At 36.3% G+C, this 17953-nt stretch overlaps 1 protein-coding gene across 25 annotated transcripts in view; it reads left to right on the top strand.

The window, feature by feature from the left end:
• The window catches only part of LOC106884266 (uncharacterized), a 275565-nt gene that overhangs the window by 183904 nt on the left and 73708 nt on the right, over nt 1-17953 (top strand). For 20 of the 25 annotated variants that reach the window (XM_089358952.1, XM_089358949.1, XM_089358953.1 and 17 more), the window contains 8 exons: nt 2595-2873; nt 4826-4960; nt 9755-9838; nt 10281-10381; nt 12862-12963; nt 13993-14552; nt 15625-15998; nt 16266-16460. In XM_089358952.1, the coding sequence (XP_089215078.1) occupies nt 2595-2873; nt 4826-4960; nt 9755-9838; nt 10281-10381; nt 12862-12963; nt 13993-14552; nt 15625-15998; nt 16266-16460 (1830 nt within the window). The remainder of the gene's footprint in view (nt 1-2594; nt 2874-4825; nt 4961-9754; nt 9839-10280; nt 10382-12861; nt 12964-13992; nt 14553-15624; nt 15999-16265; nt 16461-17953) is intronic. The other 5 variants (XM_089358956.1, XM_089358947.1, XM_089358966.1 and 2 more) reach the window with 1 other exon arrangement.

The raw sequence follows: 17953 nt of genomic DNA, 5'->3' as shown, positions 1-17953 counted from the left end.
TTCACTTTCCTCTTTCACAAACTATTTTTATTATGCAGTTGCTCGATTGATTCTGTTGCATACCATGCAACAGTGCTGTGCAGCTGAAATATTACTTGAGTTTCTAAATATTCCATTATTGAATTGAAATATATAATTAGCTTTTGAAAATTTTGTCGTCTAATTTAATGAAAGATATTAACTGAAACGACCATCTCTACAAATTCACACTGAGTGTGATGCTTAATCAAGCAAAAGAATTTGCAAATGTACTCCTCAAATTCTTTTCTCTTCCATATTCTTTCTCTATACATAACTTCCCAGACAGATAATTCTAGTTCTTTGGTTCAAGACTGTTGAGCAATGAAATTAATTTGAAGAATTGTTTTCATCAATTTAGAAGAAAGTAGAACAATTGAGTGGCATTCATTTGTGACTTGGAATTTTTATTCTGTGGGGAATGGACATTGTCTTAGTAATTGGCGGCAACATTGTGTAGTAATGAATGACAAAGAAACGGTTTACAAAATTGATTTTACATCAACATTGAAAGTGCTATTCCCTCATCCTGAGTTGCATTTTATACTAGTAGTAGTAGTAGTAGTAGTAGTAGTAGTAGTATTAGCATTGAAGTATTGTTGAAGACTTGGTCTTTGAATTTATTGGTGTTACATTCCTTGCAATAATGCATGTTTGGCTTTGACCAAAGATCTCTCTTTGAACAAATATGTTTGGTCCATTGCCATGTCTGGTGCCGAGAAGGTTGCATTCCTCTTCTGTGCTCACAAATGTTTATGCTTGAGGGTATCTTGTAACTCTAAAAGGCCACCATTTGACCTTGCATTGAATATTGGTTTCAAATTTTGGCACAAGGCCAGCAATTTAGGGGGTGGGGGATGGGATGAATCGATTCCATTGACCCCAGTGCTCAACCGGTAATTATTTTATCGAACCTGAAAGGAAAAGCGACCTCGGCAGAATTTGAACTCAGAAAGTAAAGATGAAATGCTGCTAAGAATTTTGCCTGGCGTGCTAATGATTCTGCTAGCTTGGTGCCTTACCTCACTTTGAATACTGATGTCATCTTTGGGCTGGCACCTCCTCTGAGTCTCATAACTGGATTGATTAATTTCAGAACTCAGAGTTGTTATCATAAGTGCAGGAGGCTTTGGTGGGCCCGAGGCTATAGAAGAAGACACTTGCTAAAGGTGCAACACAGTGGGGCTGAACCTGGAACCATGTGGTTGGTAAGCAAGCTACTTACCACACAGCTACTCCTATATATTTATATATAAAAATTCCCTTCACATACAATCATATACAATTGGTGATCCTTTTTTTAAGAAGGTAGACTATAATTTGACGGAGATTTGCTTACTATTTCTAGCAAGCAGCTCTCTTTAGTTTTAGTTGGATTACCATCAAGGTCCAATTTTTAACAGCAGATCATTTAAGATCTCATTTTATTTCATTGTAATCCTTCATTCTAAAATGGATTTTCTAACTTTGAACTCAAAATTTTCAGTATATATGAAATTTCAGGTTGCAAAAATCTCGAAACCGAAGAAGAACCTAAATCTGAAACTGAAAAACTTGGATCTTTTTTAAAACGGGGCCCACATTTTTCATTAATGTTTTATGTAGTGTTTTTGGTACGGAAAGACTTTCAAACTTCGTATACTTATCTATTTTGTGTTATAGAACAGAAAAATATTTTTGTATTCGAATTTATTTCATGTAAAAAATTGTCTTATTTCGATAATTTCAACCAATCACTGACAAGTATTCAGTTGTTTATATTTACTCCTTTGGCTGATTAAGCGATGTAAAGCGTATTTAATCTCCATACCTTCGTTTTATTTGCTTTTTTCATTTTAAATTTGCTTTAACCCTAACCCTAACCCTAACCCTAGGGTTAGGGTTAGGGTTAATTGTTTCAGAATCGTTTGTTTATGTAGTCGGCACTTAATGTATATCGGCTGAATGGACGTCAGTGATTGGTTGAAATTACAGAAATACGACAACTTTCACATGGAATAACTTATGGATTTCTTTTTTTTTTAAGAAGACTAAGAGAAAAAGATGTTTTATATGACACATTCTACCAGTGTTCCAAGTTTCAAAGTGTTTCGTTAATGAAAAATGTGGCCCCCGTTTTAAAAAAGATCCAAAAACTTGGACTAAAATTAGATTTAAAAAATGTTATTGATTTAAATTAAGAGAAAAAAAATATTAAATTCCATGTTTTTTTTTTGTTGAATTTTAAATTAACAATTCAGCTTCTAATATTTTTAATTTTCCCTCCATACACTAATGTTTTGTTTATGCAAAATATCAGGTTTATCAATTTAGAATTAATATTTGACCAAAAATAATTTTATAATATATTTCACTTTATTTTTAGTATTGATCCTTTACATCAGTAAATGTTTTGTTGTTTTCCTGAAAATTCCCTTAAAAATAACTAAGTTGACATTCATAACATTTATCAATTTAAAATTCCACACTGATGTGATCGATATAAATTAAATTTTGTTATTGGAACAAAGAGATTGACCCTATGACACAATATTATATTTCTCTTTTTTTTCTCTCTCTTTTTGGTTAATTTTCAGAACTTAACTCTTCCACAAGTTCTCGCTCTCTTGACCGAAGCAACCATGGAAGCTACCACCATCTGCCTCAAAGTCCATCTCTTGATAACGTTTCCACAACGAGCTTGTCCAAAGCGAAATCTCTAGATTCTATCTCAAGTGATATTCTACCACCACGCCAGTATCAACCCTGGAATCTTCCAATAAGAGATATATCAAAAGTTCAAGAGATACAAATTGGTACACATCCAATCAGACATGCAAAAAACAACCATGGTTCTAAAATATTTCAGACAAAAGGTAAGATCATCTTCTTTCTCTTACTCTCTATTCTTTTACTTGTTTCAGTCATTTGACTGCAGCCATGCTGGAGCACCGCCTTTAGTTGAGCAAATCGACCCCAAGACTTATTCTTTGTAAGCCTAGTACTTATTCTATTGGTCTCTTTTGCCAAACTGCTAAGTTACGAGGACGTAAACACACCAGCATTGGTTGTCCACCTGTCCATCTGTACTGCTCTTAACTGATTGATTGGCTTGGTTCCATGCCATTGATAAACTTAAGCAGAAGCTGATAAGAGTTACTCAACACCAAAACAGCATTTCTCTGTTATTTTGAATAATTATAGACAAGCATTAAGATCTAGTGATATATATCTTGTGTAAGAAATAGCTGTATCAGTTCAAAGACATAACCACCCAGAATGGCTAGTGCTAGTTCTTCACCAGCTGTTGTCTAAGTTAACTAACAGAACACAAGGTAGCTTCCATGGAGTATGATATGAAGTGTCCATATGTCTTCTGTTCTTAGTAGTACATGGGTGTCCTTAAATTATTTCTTAAGTTCAATCAATTGTCTGCAGTGTTTAAACAGAACTTAATTTGCAATGTATAATTTACTTACGTACTTAAGCGTCCTGTATTTGTTGACTATTGAATTTCCAGTCTTGGTTTTCTTTGATCTGTCTTCGCTTCAATCAATAATTGTTTTAGGCTTGGAAGAATTAAGATCAATATTAAATTTTAGAGGTAAGGTAGTAGATTGAAAGAATTGTTAAGTGATAGGCAAAATGCCTTGTGGTGTTTGTTCTGGCTTTTTATATTCTGAGTTCAAATCTCACTGAAGTCAAATTTGTCATTTGTGTCTCTGGGATCAGTATATTAACATATCAATCAAATACTGGGACTTGAAGGTATCGATTAACCCATCTCTTCTCAAAACTGCTGGTTTTGTGAATAAATTAGAGACAATTATTAAGTTATGTTTACTTATATTCAGAGTTCAAATTTCCATGAGGCTGACTTTTGTCAAATACTGGGGTGAATTTAAATGTCTTCTTATAGCCTTGGGTTGACTAAAGCCTTGCAAATAGCTTCAGTTGATGGAAACTGAAAGAAGCTCATCATGTGTGTATATGTATAAATATGTATAAATATGTACATACATATATATATGAAAATGTATGTGTGTGTGTGTGTGTGTATGCATATATGTGTGTGTGTGAGTGTGTGTACAGTTGAGTCTCCTTGTCTTGATGCCACATAGTTGTAAATGATTGTCAGTGTCATGTAAGCACTGTCATTCATTTCTAGTAGTCTGCAAGAAAACGTCTGGCCATGGGGAAATATTAACTTGTTTGAAAACAGGTGAAAGTTGACACCATGATAGATATAGTTCTATATTTAAGAGATGAGGAATTATGTACATTATTTACATTTGACAGATATTTGTCCTGATCAGATGGAGTCTGGTGTAGCCATCCGGTTAGCCAGTCCCCAGTCAAATTGTCCAACCCATGCTAGCATGGAAAGCGGACATTAAATGAATATGAATGAAATGATGATATATATGTATGTGTATGTATGTGTTTGTGTGTTTGTCTCCCCACCCAAGATCACTTGACAACTGATGCTGGTGTGTTTACGTCCCCGTAACTTAGCGGTTCGGCCAAAGGGACTGATAGAATAAGTTCTAGGCTTACAAAGAATAGGTCCTAGGGTTGATTTGCTCAACTAAAGGCGGTGCTGCAGCATGGCCGCAGTCAAATGACTGAAACAAGTAAAAGAGTAACTTTCCATACAAAGTGTATCAAGAGAATCTTTCTTTGAGGTGCACCATAAGTTTAAGAAAAGGTTGAGAATCACTCGGCAAAATCATAAAATAACAAAATTAAATGAATGAATAAATAAATAAATAAATAAATAAATAAATAAATAAATAAAGTTGTGTTTTCTTTTTTTTGTTTTTTGCAGACATTTACAAAGAAGCATTTGAAAACACGCGGAAGATTGAAGAGAAGAAGTTTCGGGTTAAGTTTGATACTCTCCTTGGTCAGATGCAGAAAGCTCTGGAAAAACAATCCCATGATGACCAGTCAAATATTTCATGTAAGTACATATAGGACAGCTCCTCCTCCCTCTCCCCCCTCCCCCTCCCCCTCCCCTTTCTCCTCCCCTTCCTCCCCCCTTCCTCCCCCTCCCCCTCTTCCCCCCCCCCCTCCCCCCCTCCCCCTCTTCCTCCCCCTCCCCCTCTTCCCTCCTCAACCCTCTCCACACAACAGAGCTTCATACCTTCACTTATATATACACACTGAAATACGTACCAGAATATCCCCCCCCCACACACAGAGTTACACATCACAGCTACAACCATTTGATGTGTGGTGATCTCTAGGTAAGGTAGATAACTCTGCAGACCTCAATTCCCCTGACTGACAAAACTGGTTCCACTCTAAACAGGAAAGGGCTAGCATCCAGCTGCAAAAACAATTACCCGGACAAAGAACATCACTCGTTTGTTAGTACAGGGAAGAAAATGTTGTAAAATAACACAAAAATAAGAAGAGAAAGAGGTGAAAGAAGTTATAAAAAAATACAAAACATGGAAGGAAAATAGAGGAAATCTGGTTTTTGGTTTAAAAAACATCAATATTTGAAAAGGTCATCACATGTAACAAAAACGGAAAGGAAAAAAGTTGATGTGAAATTACCATAGAAAAACATAATGAAACAGGGCTTATTTCCCAGCAATAAACAGGGCACAAGGTGAACTAGGAAAGTGACTGGGTCATAATTTTTTTTTTTGGTTATATTTCTAACTAGACACTTGCCTACGTGTGTTGTAATTAATATAAAAAATAATCAGGAATTTGAGAGTAGATTTAATAAATTAACTAACTTTGTTATAATTAAACTGGTGTTTTGGAACATAACTTAACAAAATTGCTCTTGTATAAAATGGGAATGGGATAATTTAGATTTAAACCTTTTAATGATATAAGATTTTGTGTCATAGAAGCAGAGGTAGTTTCAGGAGGGCTGGTATAAAAAAAAAGGTTCAAGAAGACATCTGATGATCTGTGAAGGAGGGGCTTGACTGTGTGTGTATGACTGGACAGTTGAGGGTTATGGAACGGGAGTTGGAGGAGAGAGAGGAATGCTGTTGGGTGCTGTTAGGAAAGAGGTAGACAAGAAGTTGTGGTGGGATCAGAAGTTAAGATGGTGACCCTCTCTCACAAATGAAATGAACAAAAGGTCAAATTGAGGTGACGGTGTACTCTATTTTACATCCTTCCAACACATTTACCAACCTTAGAAAATGAACATTAAAGCGATGATGGTGAAAACATAATGTGGCAGTCTTGGTTGGGACGAATATTTATGTAATTTAGCCCCAGGAAACATTTTCTCAACATTCATCCCAACCTGAGGTTTAAATAACAGTAATATTCGTCCCAACCAGGACTGCCACATTATGTTGGCAAATAATCTTTGCTTTAGAGTACTGATACTGAATGTCTCTTGTTGAGAGATTTAGAAATAATAGGCTGACTGTACATGTGACCAGCTGCAAATGTGGTTTTAAATGATACTTTATAGCAACAGTAGTTTGTGAAATATCTATTTGATGTGGTCTCCAGATTACATTTATAGATCAGAAGCTATTAAACAGAAAGCAACTCCTCCCATCTCAAGCAGAATAAAGGAAAGTTTATCTCATCTAAAGTGTCTGATCAATACCAGCAACACCTTTTATTCTTATTGGGTTTATAACAACACTTTAATGCTAAAGTTTTATATTGTTATTTTAATTTTATGGCTCTCTGTCTAAGGTGGAAGTAGGTTGGATGGCTCTTCAAATTTCAACATTTACATGTATTGTGAAAGGAGGTGTGGATGTCTTGTAGTTAACTGGCTTTTTAAATTGGTTGTGAAGTTGTTTTATTTCAGCTACATTGTAATTTATTCTGTGGGACAAACAGAAAGACCTTGATGAGACATGTCTATGAACAAGGTTGTGTTTCCTGGTTGAAGCATATTCTTTTCAATTCTGCTATTAATACTCTTGAGAAAAGCAAGAACTTCATACATACTCATTCCTTCTCCTTGTACAATTTAGAGCTGTAACTCATTAGGTTAAGCTGCAAATATACCATATAATTGATGAGTATTTCATTAGCTTATAATGCTGAATTGAAGTCCTTCCTGATGAAAATTTGGTTGTTATTTCTTGCAACTCAAGACCAACCTGATTCTATCATCATCTATCATCCAATGTTTTAAATTTGGGTTTTGTCCCCGCTAACAGGGGTGGCTGGATCTACCTCAATGCCATAGCAACTGAGGTAGGCAGATGCAGTCCACCCCAACCTTTGGGTGGGCTGGTTGGTGCCCATTCTCCTTTGCTATCCTGAGGCTTTTTTGGAGCTGGATTTTCTACAGGAAGCATACCCTTGCTTACCCCCAACCTTAGTTTCTAGACATGAGTAGTCTCGAGACCAAGGCCTCTACCACAATTTTTAAGAAATGTGGTGGAAAACTAGCCCAAGAAGGCAGGGACGCTACACTCTGAGACCTCTTTCGGAGTCCCCCTACCTACTGAGACCAACCTGATTCTATGGTACTTCATATTTTAAAGTAATCTACATTTGGACTTTCCTTTAAAATTTAATGTTAATTTATGTTCCAAATTCCAGTTAAATAATGGAAACTGTGTGGAAGCTTGTCTTATATGTGCATGTGTTTGTGTGTTTGTCTTTGTGTTTGTCCTCCACCAGCACTTGACAACCAGTGTTGGTTTGTTTATGTCCTGTGATTTAGTGGTTTGGCAAAAAAAAAGAAAGATACAATAAATACCAAATCTAAAAAAAATCTCAAAACACACAAAAAAAAATAAAACGTGTAAGCACAGGGGTTGATGTGTTTGACTGAAGTCCTTCAAAGTAGTGCACCAGCTTGGTCACAGTCCAATATTTAACAAAAATACAGCAGCAAAAGGATTAAGCAAACTTACGATCAAAAGCATTCTAGCCATGACTACCCCAACTTTTTCCTGCAGAGCTTATCTTGGGCCTCATTATCTAACATGTCTATCCTCTTTTTAAAATGTTTCTCTGTAATGTGAGAGAAGTTTGACTGCTATTTCTAACAAATTTAGCTGACCACATAGAGGACCTTTTGTTAATGCTGTCATTGTTTAACCCCAGGCGAGCTCTAATTGAGAAACTTATGATCAGTGGCATTCCATCTGTGACCATTTTAGCATTCTGTACAATCTTCCTTCTTTCTTTTTTTGGCAAGACAATAGAGTGTGATTTGAGGGAGATTTGTCTGCTATTTCTAGCAGGTTGTGTCATTGTATGAAGGCTCTCTCTCTCTCTCTTGTTGCTGATGGTTATGCTATTTATGATGTTGATTATGATGATGGTGATGCTTACTGTCACATTACTAGAGTTAACAGATTAATAGAGCATAACTAATCTGATGGTCTTTTAAGCCGTCTCTCCGTGCCACCCCACCCCACCTACCTCGCCTCTGACATTAAACACATTCCTTCCACCTCTCACTACTGCCACACCCTCTCTTCTCCAAGCACAGCTAACAACAAAAACAACATCAACATTTATTTATTTAGGAAAGTGATAAGGTTGTAAATGGTATTTATAACACCTTTTATTGGGATTTTTTAAAGGGGAAGAGCTGGGATGAAGGTGGTGGAAGTGATGACGATATTATGATGTTAGTACAGGTGGTGGTGGTGATGCTGTTTAGTCCTGTCTAAGCCCTGCCCCAGAGGACCAGTGAGCAGCTCCAACTCATCAGCTTTTTAGTTGAAACCCTCATCCAAACTTGGTCACCAAGACACTGAACCAATACCTTCCTATTCTGAAAAAATTTTTTTTGAGGGCAAAGGACTTGCTGTTTTCTCTCAGCAGCAAAATTAACTGTGACCACATTTGCCCCTTACACCACCTAGTTCTGTCGTTAACCCCAAATGGGAGTTTTTGACTATATTCTGTCTCTGGAGCAACAACCCAAGATACGAGCAGTCATAGTTGGCACAATGTTTACTTCCTCATGACATTGTAGAAGAATGGTAATTCTTGCTTGACAAAGAAACAACATTCTTAAATCATTCGCTTGAAGTACACCTGATGCCCCCCCCCCCTAGCTGCCTTTTAAAAAAATGTGTCATTCACTGTTCACTTCCTAAATCGAACTAAATTCGACGACTGGCACCCACGCCAACGTCGTCTCCTTCATTGGACACGAAACTCGGCTTGCGAAGACCTGTTGGGGCAAGCGAAAGCGAAATCGTGATGGCACCTGTGCCCAGCGTCGCCTTTGTGGCACTTGTGCTGGTGGTACGTGTAAAGACTTTCGAGCGAGATCATTGCCAGTGCCGCTGGGCTGGCTCTTGTGCAGGTGGCACGTAAAATACACCATTTTGAGCGTGGCCGTTGCCAATACCGCCTGACTGGCCTTCGTGCCACTGGCACGTAAAAGCACCCACTACACCCTCGGAGTGGTTGGCGTTAGGAAGGGCATCCGGCTGTAGAAACTCTGCCAAATCAGATTGGAACCTGGTGTAGCCATCTGGTTTCACCAGTCCTCAGTCAAATCGTCCAACCCATGCTAGCATGGAAAGCGGACGTTAAATGATGATGTACATGTACTCTTGGCTACCGTCTCTGATGAGTTATAGTGCACCTGAGCACTGTATACTGTTAATGACAACAGTAGCATAAGAATATTGTAACTAAAAATCATGGTGATGATGATGATAATGTAATTATGTTGATGATGATGATTATGCTGATAATGGTTATGTTGATAACAGTGATAATGATGATGATGATGATGATGATGATATTAATCAAATTCTCCCTTTTCTTTCTCCAGTTGGTGACATAATGGTTAATTATCGCAGCCGTATTCGAGAATTGTTGTCTGATTTATCACAGCGGTTACAGCTGGCTGTTGAGAGTGAGTACCTATTACATATCTTTATAGTTTGTGTGTGTAAAAGAAGTCATACACACATTCATACATTGTTTTTAAAATATAAAAAAAAAATGTTTCTTTAAATACTACTTCAACAATAACACAGTTTCATGAGGATAGTTCTTAGAGCGACCTCATTTGTATGAAGTTTAAGATTTGGGAATATTCCCATGAGAGCCAAAAATGAAATGGAAAACATGATCTTTACAAGCAGCCATTTTTGTATGTGTCACTTGCACAAATCATTGGAAAAATGCAAAGACGAGCATTTTCTTTACAACTGCCATATATTTCAAAATACCTTGAAACGATAAATGATTCAAGCGAAAACAGGCTCCATACCATTCTACCATACTCAGTGGTAATATGTTTGTCTGTTTCTAATATTCACAATGTATTTTCTACTGTTTGTTTATTGTTACAGACTATCTCGAAGACGATGAGAACTCTGCTGCTTCATCACAGAAAGTTAAACAAATTGTATCTCGCTTGGTCGAGGATCATCTGGGAGAGTCTGTTGATCTGGTAAGCCCACTGATGAACAACTAATATTGATCTTTAAAAAAACTTGTTTCCCTTGTGTTTATCTATTGTGAATATGGGTTGTTATCTATGCTGTTTAACCCTAGGTCAACCTTGTCTAAGTAGTCCTATGGTCAACACTAGTCCAGTCATAACCATAATATTTCTTTCTAAACTTAATATTCTCTGTATCCTATTTTCAAGACTAATGTGTGATTAGAGGGAAATTTAGTTGTTACTTCTAGCAAGCTGAGCCACTACATGGAAGCTTCTTCATATGGGGTCTACTACATGGAAGATTCCTGACATGAGTTCAGCTCCCAGAATTGGTGACAACAATCTGTATTAGACACTAATAAATTACACTTTTGATCGAAAGAATTCCATATGTGACCATCCTATTTTTTTTGTATATTGGGTACTACATTTTTCAGTCCTTTCTTTAAAATGGAAATAGCTGTTATTTGTGGCAGAGTGGTAGTAATGACTCTTTGGTAGGGGAATTTTGAGTTCACAAGTGGATTGCAAAAATTGAGAGAGCGCTGGAGGTAGTAGGGTAGGACTGGTATTTAGAGAGGTTGTAAGTTTTCTTAGAAATACAATATTTCAATTTGATACAATATTTATATTTTAATTTAAACACTTTCGATAGAAATATTTGTTGGGATCAATTGCAGAAGTGGCTGTGTGGTAAGACGCTTGCTTCCTAACCACACAGTTCTACTATAGCCTCAGGCTGACCAGAGGCTTGTAAACGGATGTAGTAGATAGAAACTAAAAGAAGCCTGCCGTGTGTGTGTGTGTGTGTATGTATGTGTGTGTACCACACCACCACGTGACAGTGTTTACATCCCTGTGACTTAGGAGTTCGGCAAAACAGACAGATAGAATAAATACCAGGTTTAACAAAGAAATACGCTCTGGGGGCGATTGATTTGGTAGAAAATTCTTCAAGGCAGTGCCCCAGCATGGCTGCAGTCTAATGACAGAAACAAGTAGAAAATAAAAGATAAAATGTGTTATCAGTGAGGAAGAATAGGACTGTGGTACTATACCATTTCATTATAAAGTCCTTTTCGTCTTCAGTAATTTCCAAAAAAACTTAAACACTTTGACAAAGCGTAAGTCCATGAAAAGCGACACATATAATGAATGAGATAATATAAGAACATGTTGTTTTGAAAATAACTTGCATATGCAAGTGCCACCTGTCGAGAACTCCGCATACCCGAAGCCAGCAAGTGTACGGGGTCATCAGGAAAGAATGCTTGCCGTTTCGGGGCCTACCTCTCGACGGCATCAATGAAGCCCCACTTGCTAGATCAACTGGTTATTAAATAAAGGGTAATTTTTCAGATTAACACCTGCATGATCTTCACTAGGGTGTTAGGGTTAGGGTTTTAGGGTCAGGGTTAGGGTTAGGGTAACCCTGACCCTAAAACCCTAACACCCTAGTGAAGATTGTGCGGGTGTTAATCTGAAAATTTACCAAATAAAGATCAATATTCTTCTAGCCATCGCTCATCGTCTCTTTTTAACCAAATCCGATGGCTAACCTTCTCCATTGTATTTTTGATATCGGTCATGGTGGTATTTACTTTACGATAACAACTACGGCACAAAATTAGCTTTCGTTTGATTACAATAATCTCTTTGTTGTTGTGACCGTTCTCTGATGCTATTCAGCGAAAAGTGGTATTGAGTTACAAAAGGTAGAGAACCACGGCCACTGCAATTCACCCGAGCACTGTATACAATAAATTTATTCATTATCATACAACGTTTAAGGCAGCGAGCTGGCAAAAACGTTCTGAGTTCAAATACCGTCGAGGTCGACTTAGCCTTTCATCCTTTCGAGGTCGATAAATTAGGTACCAGTTGCGTACTGAGGTCGATCTAATCGACTGGCACCCTCCCCCAAAATTTTGGGTCTTGTACCTAAGAGTAGGAAAGCTTATCATACGTTACAGTTAAACAAGGGGAGATAATTAGAACACGGACATTATAATTGGATAGTTTGAGTTATTTCCCTTATTAAGCACAAGGGAGGTAACGAAATAGTGTAGTACTACGAAGTTTCTCAAATGTCTTTATGTATATCTATATCTTTTATCTTTTAGATTAGTCATTAGACTGCGGCTGTGCTAGGAATGAATCGACCCTAGTACTTAATTTCTTTTAAGCCTGCTACTTATTCTATTGGACTCCTTTGTAAGGGGTGAAATGCTTGTGACATTGAGAAAGCAGTTCAAGAAACAGAAGCTTCTCCAAAATTGCCATAGCTTTAGTCCCCATCAAGAGAAGAACTTACAATATCTTTAGGTACCTCCTGCAATTTTTGTATGGGGGAAGAGCATCTCTGATGTTTGTTTGTTTATCTATTTATTTATTTATTTATTTATTTATTATTTATTTATTTATTATTTATTCATTTATTTATTTATATTATCACTTCATATTTTTTTTGACTTTTTTTTTCTCAGACATCTGATGAAGCTGTATCAGATCTATCATCACTTTCTGACGACTCCTTCGAAGGTCACCATTCTTATGAGGACCAACTGGCACAGGCTGTTGTTTCTAAGGTTGTTCTTTCATTTTTATCAGATCGTCGTTGTTGTTGCTGTTGTCACAACTATTAAAAAAAAAAAAAAAATCTTTTACTGTTTCCAAAACTGAAGACGGTTTCAAGAATAAACTAATATCTAATGATGCTTGACTCAAGATATCCTCATAGGGGTCCCCCCCATCCATGGCACCCAGGATGTAGTTCACTTTGTCATAATTTTGTCAATAACTGCAGATTTACAACTTTAGCATTCATAACAATACTATTTTCTTATTCTTTTACTTGTTTCAGCCAATGGACTTTGGCCATGCTGAAGCCCCCGAAGCCCCACTTAAAGGGTTTTTTGTCAATAAAACTGACCCCAGTATTTATTTTCAGTTTAGTGCTTATTTTATCAGTTCCTTTTTTTCTTTCACTAAATCACTAAGTTTTGGGGACACAAACAAACAACCCAGTTGTCAAGCAGTGAGAGACAAACAAGGAAACATTATTTACAATGGACTTGTTTGTTGTTATCACAATGTTTCGGCTGATGTACTCTCTAGCCATAATCAGGTGTTCTGATGGAATTTCGAACCCTTTATTTGACTAATGGGGTACACTGTCCTCATTCCTACGGTATGTTGCTGTTGTTATTTTTCTGTTAATATTATTTTTCAAGTCCCTAACTGGGATTGAACTTAGAATCCAAGGGTTAGTAGCCCGTGCTATTATCCACTATGCTATATACCCATGGGCAATAATAGAGTGAATTTTTAGGGCTTATAAACCTAGTATTTTATCCTTCCTTAATACTGGTTCCCATATTACATTCATATCTGCATTAGGTCTGCTTAGGAAGTTGTTGTGTCCTAGCGTATGTGCAACCTCTTTTAATTTTCGTATTTTCCTGTGATGTTCTCTGTCAATTATTTTAACTTCATCCAATAGCGGGAAGATTGTAAAAATATTTCATAAAGTTTTCTCACATTCTTTCAACTTTGTCAGATGTCCGTCATTCCAAGAATTTCTTAATTTCTTTTTTCTTTTTGTTTTTCACTGCCAGGTTGTAGAAAATCAAAGATTGAAAGATTTAACTATTCATTCTGGACCACTTGATAAGAACTCCATTATTCCAAACTACCAACTACCACAAGAAAATCTCATCAGTCAAACTGCTGCCGTTAATTTAAAAACACCAAATAAATCACCACCAATTAGGAAGCCATTATGTCCCAAATATGTAGACGAACAAGTAATAACTTATGAACCACCTATCAAAAAATCTGTTGTTGAGCACAAGGAATCATCTAATCTAAAGCTAGGCAGTGCTTATGGTGAACTCTCTGGTAGACCCCTAAATAAAGGCATCAACTTAGATGATGTGGTATTAGATTCGCCAGAGATTGATCCAGATTATCTCTCCCTTAATTTGCCTCCTATTAAGGAAACTGCTGATGAGGAAGACGTGAAAGATGAAGAGAATGTTGGACTGACAAAATTTCGAGACCGGAATTGGATTCTTCGGAGACTGAATACTAATGCCAGTCTTGACGACATACCAGCAAACCATTCAGTCTTGGTACCGCAACCTGAAGAGAATTTATTTCCAAGAATTGGAGATAGGTATGTTACATTTTTTTTTTTTTTCTTTTTCAGTAGATGATCAATTTGTGTAACTAGATATTTCATGAAGTGATCAGAGACCCACAGTATATTGTATATAATGTACTGGAATAGCTACAACAACTTTTATATAATGCACCAAGATGTCACCAGTATATTTCACATAATATAACAGTGTGCATATGGTGGAGATGAGTGCAGTTGCATTATGGAAGGTGTTTATAAGCCATTTAAAAAACACATGAAAACTGTTAGATTCACTTCAACATTTAAATTTAATTTACCAAAATATTTTCGTTGCTTTGAGACTGCGACCTGATCACTGACAGAATTTTGTGCTGCATGATCTCAGTTCAAGTCACTTGCTATGCAAGTAAATCTCCGTAATATATATATATATATATATATATATATATGTAAAAAGCAGCCATGCCAGCACTATGTAAAAAAGCACCTGTGCTGGTGGCATGTGTAAAAGCATCTATGCTGGCACCATAAGAAATCCCCAGTTCAGTCTGTAAAGTGATAGGCATTAGGAAGGGCATCCAGCTATAGAATTCATGCCAACATAGATGACTGGGGCCTGGTGCATCCCTCCAGCTTGCCAGCCCCTGTCAGACCATCCAACCAATGCCAGGATGGAAAATGGGCATTAAATGGTGATGATGATGGGCTTTATCCATTCATAAGGCTCTGATCAGTCCAGGGCTATAGTACAAGACACTTGATCAGGGTACCATACGGAACCTTGTGGTTCAGAAGCAAATTTCTTACCACACAACTACACACACACATGATGGGCTTCTTTCAGTTTCTGTCCACCAAATTCACTCACAGGGCTTAGGTTGACCTTGGACTATCATAGGAGGAACTTTCCCAAGGTGCCACATAGTGGGACTGAACCCAGAACCAAGGGGTTGGGAAGCTAGCTTCTTAACCACACAGCCATGCTTACTTCACTTAGCCATGCTTCCTCACATACTCCATTCATAAATATCCACAGGTTTATTTATTTATTTATTTATTTATCTATCTATTTATTTATCTATTTATTTATTTATTTTACTTACAGAGATGCTGATGACTTGTCTGATCTTTCTGAAATTGATGAGACTGAAATAGAGGACCTCGATATACTCTCAACTGTAAATAATATTTCTGAAAGTGTACCAAACTCAATAGTAGCCACTTTCAATAGTCCTTCTCAAACTGTCCCTAGTTCCAGGGACCTTTCTCCCAAAACAGACATTTCTAAGACACAAAATGAAGTAGACAGTTTGAAATCAAAAAATATAAATACTGTTGAAAACCTACCTGAACCTGAAGAAAAGTCAATTCCTTCTGAAACTGGTGACCCCAAATTTGTAATTCCTCCTGTGAGCACAACAGGTGTTGAGGGCGAAGCATTGATTCTGAACTGTCGGGTTGAAGGGACCGAGCCTATTGGTAAGTGAATATCTCACTTCTCTATCTCCTTTTCTTACATCCCCATAACTTAGCTGTTCGGCAAAAGAGGTCGATAAAATAAGTACTAGGCTTACAAAGAATAAGTCCTGGGGGTCGATTCGTTTGACTAAAGGTGGTGCTCCAGCATGGCCGCAGTCAAATGACTGAAACAAGTAAAAGAAAAAAAGAATAAAAATAAGGATTGTATTTGACAGAGTAATGTGAATGCTGAAGGCTTACTTAAATATGTGAAACTTGTATTTTCAGACGTGTTTTGGTTCCATGTTGGATATGAAGTTGTGAAACTGGGAGACAGTGAGAAATATGAGATTAAGAAAGATGAACTGGACAGACACACGTTAACGGTGTATCACCCTTCTAAAGATGATGCTGGACAATATATGTGCATTGCTGTCAATGATGTGGGAAAGTGTTCTGAGTATTTTATTGTGACACTCAACAGTAAGTATTCTAAAGACATATTCCCTTTTTTCACTGAAAGAAATAGACAGGCAGACAGATATATATATATATATATATATATATATATATATATATATATATATATAATATATAGTTTTAGGGAAAATAACCAAGTTTCAAGAACTCATCGATGAAAATCCACTATCACATATAGAAAAATTAACAATTAGAAGCACAATAAATGAGTATAATATAAAGCAAAGTAAATATAAGATAAATATAATATTATATTATATTTATCTTATGATATTTACTTTGCTTTATATTATACTCATTTATTTTGCTTTTAATTGTTAATTTTTCTATATGTGATAGTGGATTTTCATCGATGAGTTCTTGAAACTTGGTTATTTTCCCTAAAACTATATATTTTATATATATTTTATCTATAAAGCTCAATTTAATTTTAATTTTTTATAAATTGATTTTAATTGAGTTTTTACCTGTAATTTTGGATTTTGTCCCTAATATATATATATATATATATATATATATATATATATATATATAAAGCTAGATTTATATATGTTCAAAAAAAATTGCAGATTAATTTCTCAGTAGGCAGTTTAGCATAATGGTAAAGCACCTGACTGGTAGTCAGAGGGATGTAAGTTCGAGTCTCATGTCTGGCTGCTGACAAATTTTTCTGCAAAATATAGATATTTTATCCTGTTCCTGCTGTTCTCTCAGCATTATTGTGCATTAGAGAATAAATTATTTCCTCATATATATATATATATATATATATATATTAACAATCATTTCTATTATGGGCACAAGGCCTGAAATTTGTGGGAAGAGACTAGTCAATTACATCGACCCCAGTACTCAACTGGTACTTAATTTATCAACCCCTGAAAGGATGAAAGGCAAAGTTGACCTCGATGGAATTTGAACATAGAAATACATGTTTGTATCTCTATGACAAACATTGTCATAGAGATAGTGTCTTTTATTTCCAACCTTCCATGTAAACCTGTCTAGCTATGAGAAAATAGGGATGTTGGCAACAGGAAAGGCATCCAGCCATAGAATGCATTCTATCTGATGCAATCATTGAAATGTAGATGTTCAAATGCTGATGATGGACAAAAAAATGAGGGGGATTTGGTTGCTATTTCTAGCATGACTAGTGAATATTTAGAAGTTATGTAATTGGTTCATTATATAATGTGCATCTGGCATCCTCTTCTCATCAATGACACATTTTTGTTAATGAATAACACCAAAATTAAAAGTAACGCCCCCAACAAGAAATGAGGAAAAATAGATAATGTTTTCTAATGAGTATCTAGTTAATTATCACTAATTAGGCTTTGTTGGGGTGATCCATCAGTTGGAAAAAAAATTCTAAGCATGTTTAACCTAAAATGATCTCTCTCACAGTAATGCATGTTTGCTTCTCTTTGTATCTCATTCTCTGTCATTAGCAATTGGTTTCTCCCTCTCTCTCTATTTCTCTCTCTCTTTCA

The sequence above is a fragment of the Octopus bimaculoides genome, chromosome 10 (assembly GCF_046866305.1).
Source record: "Octopus bimaculoides isolate indiv1 chromosome 10, ASM4686630v1, whole genome shotgun sequence".
In the NCBI taxonomy this organism is placed as follows: domain Eukaryota; kingdom Metazoa; phylum Mollusca; class Cephalopoda; order Octopoda; family Octopodidae; genus Octopus; species Octopus bimaculoides.
The sequence above is the reverse complement of the archived record's forward strand: the minus strand, read 5'-3'. Positions and strand labels throughout refer to the sequence as shown.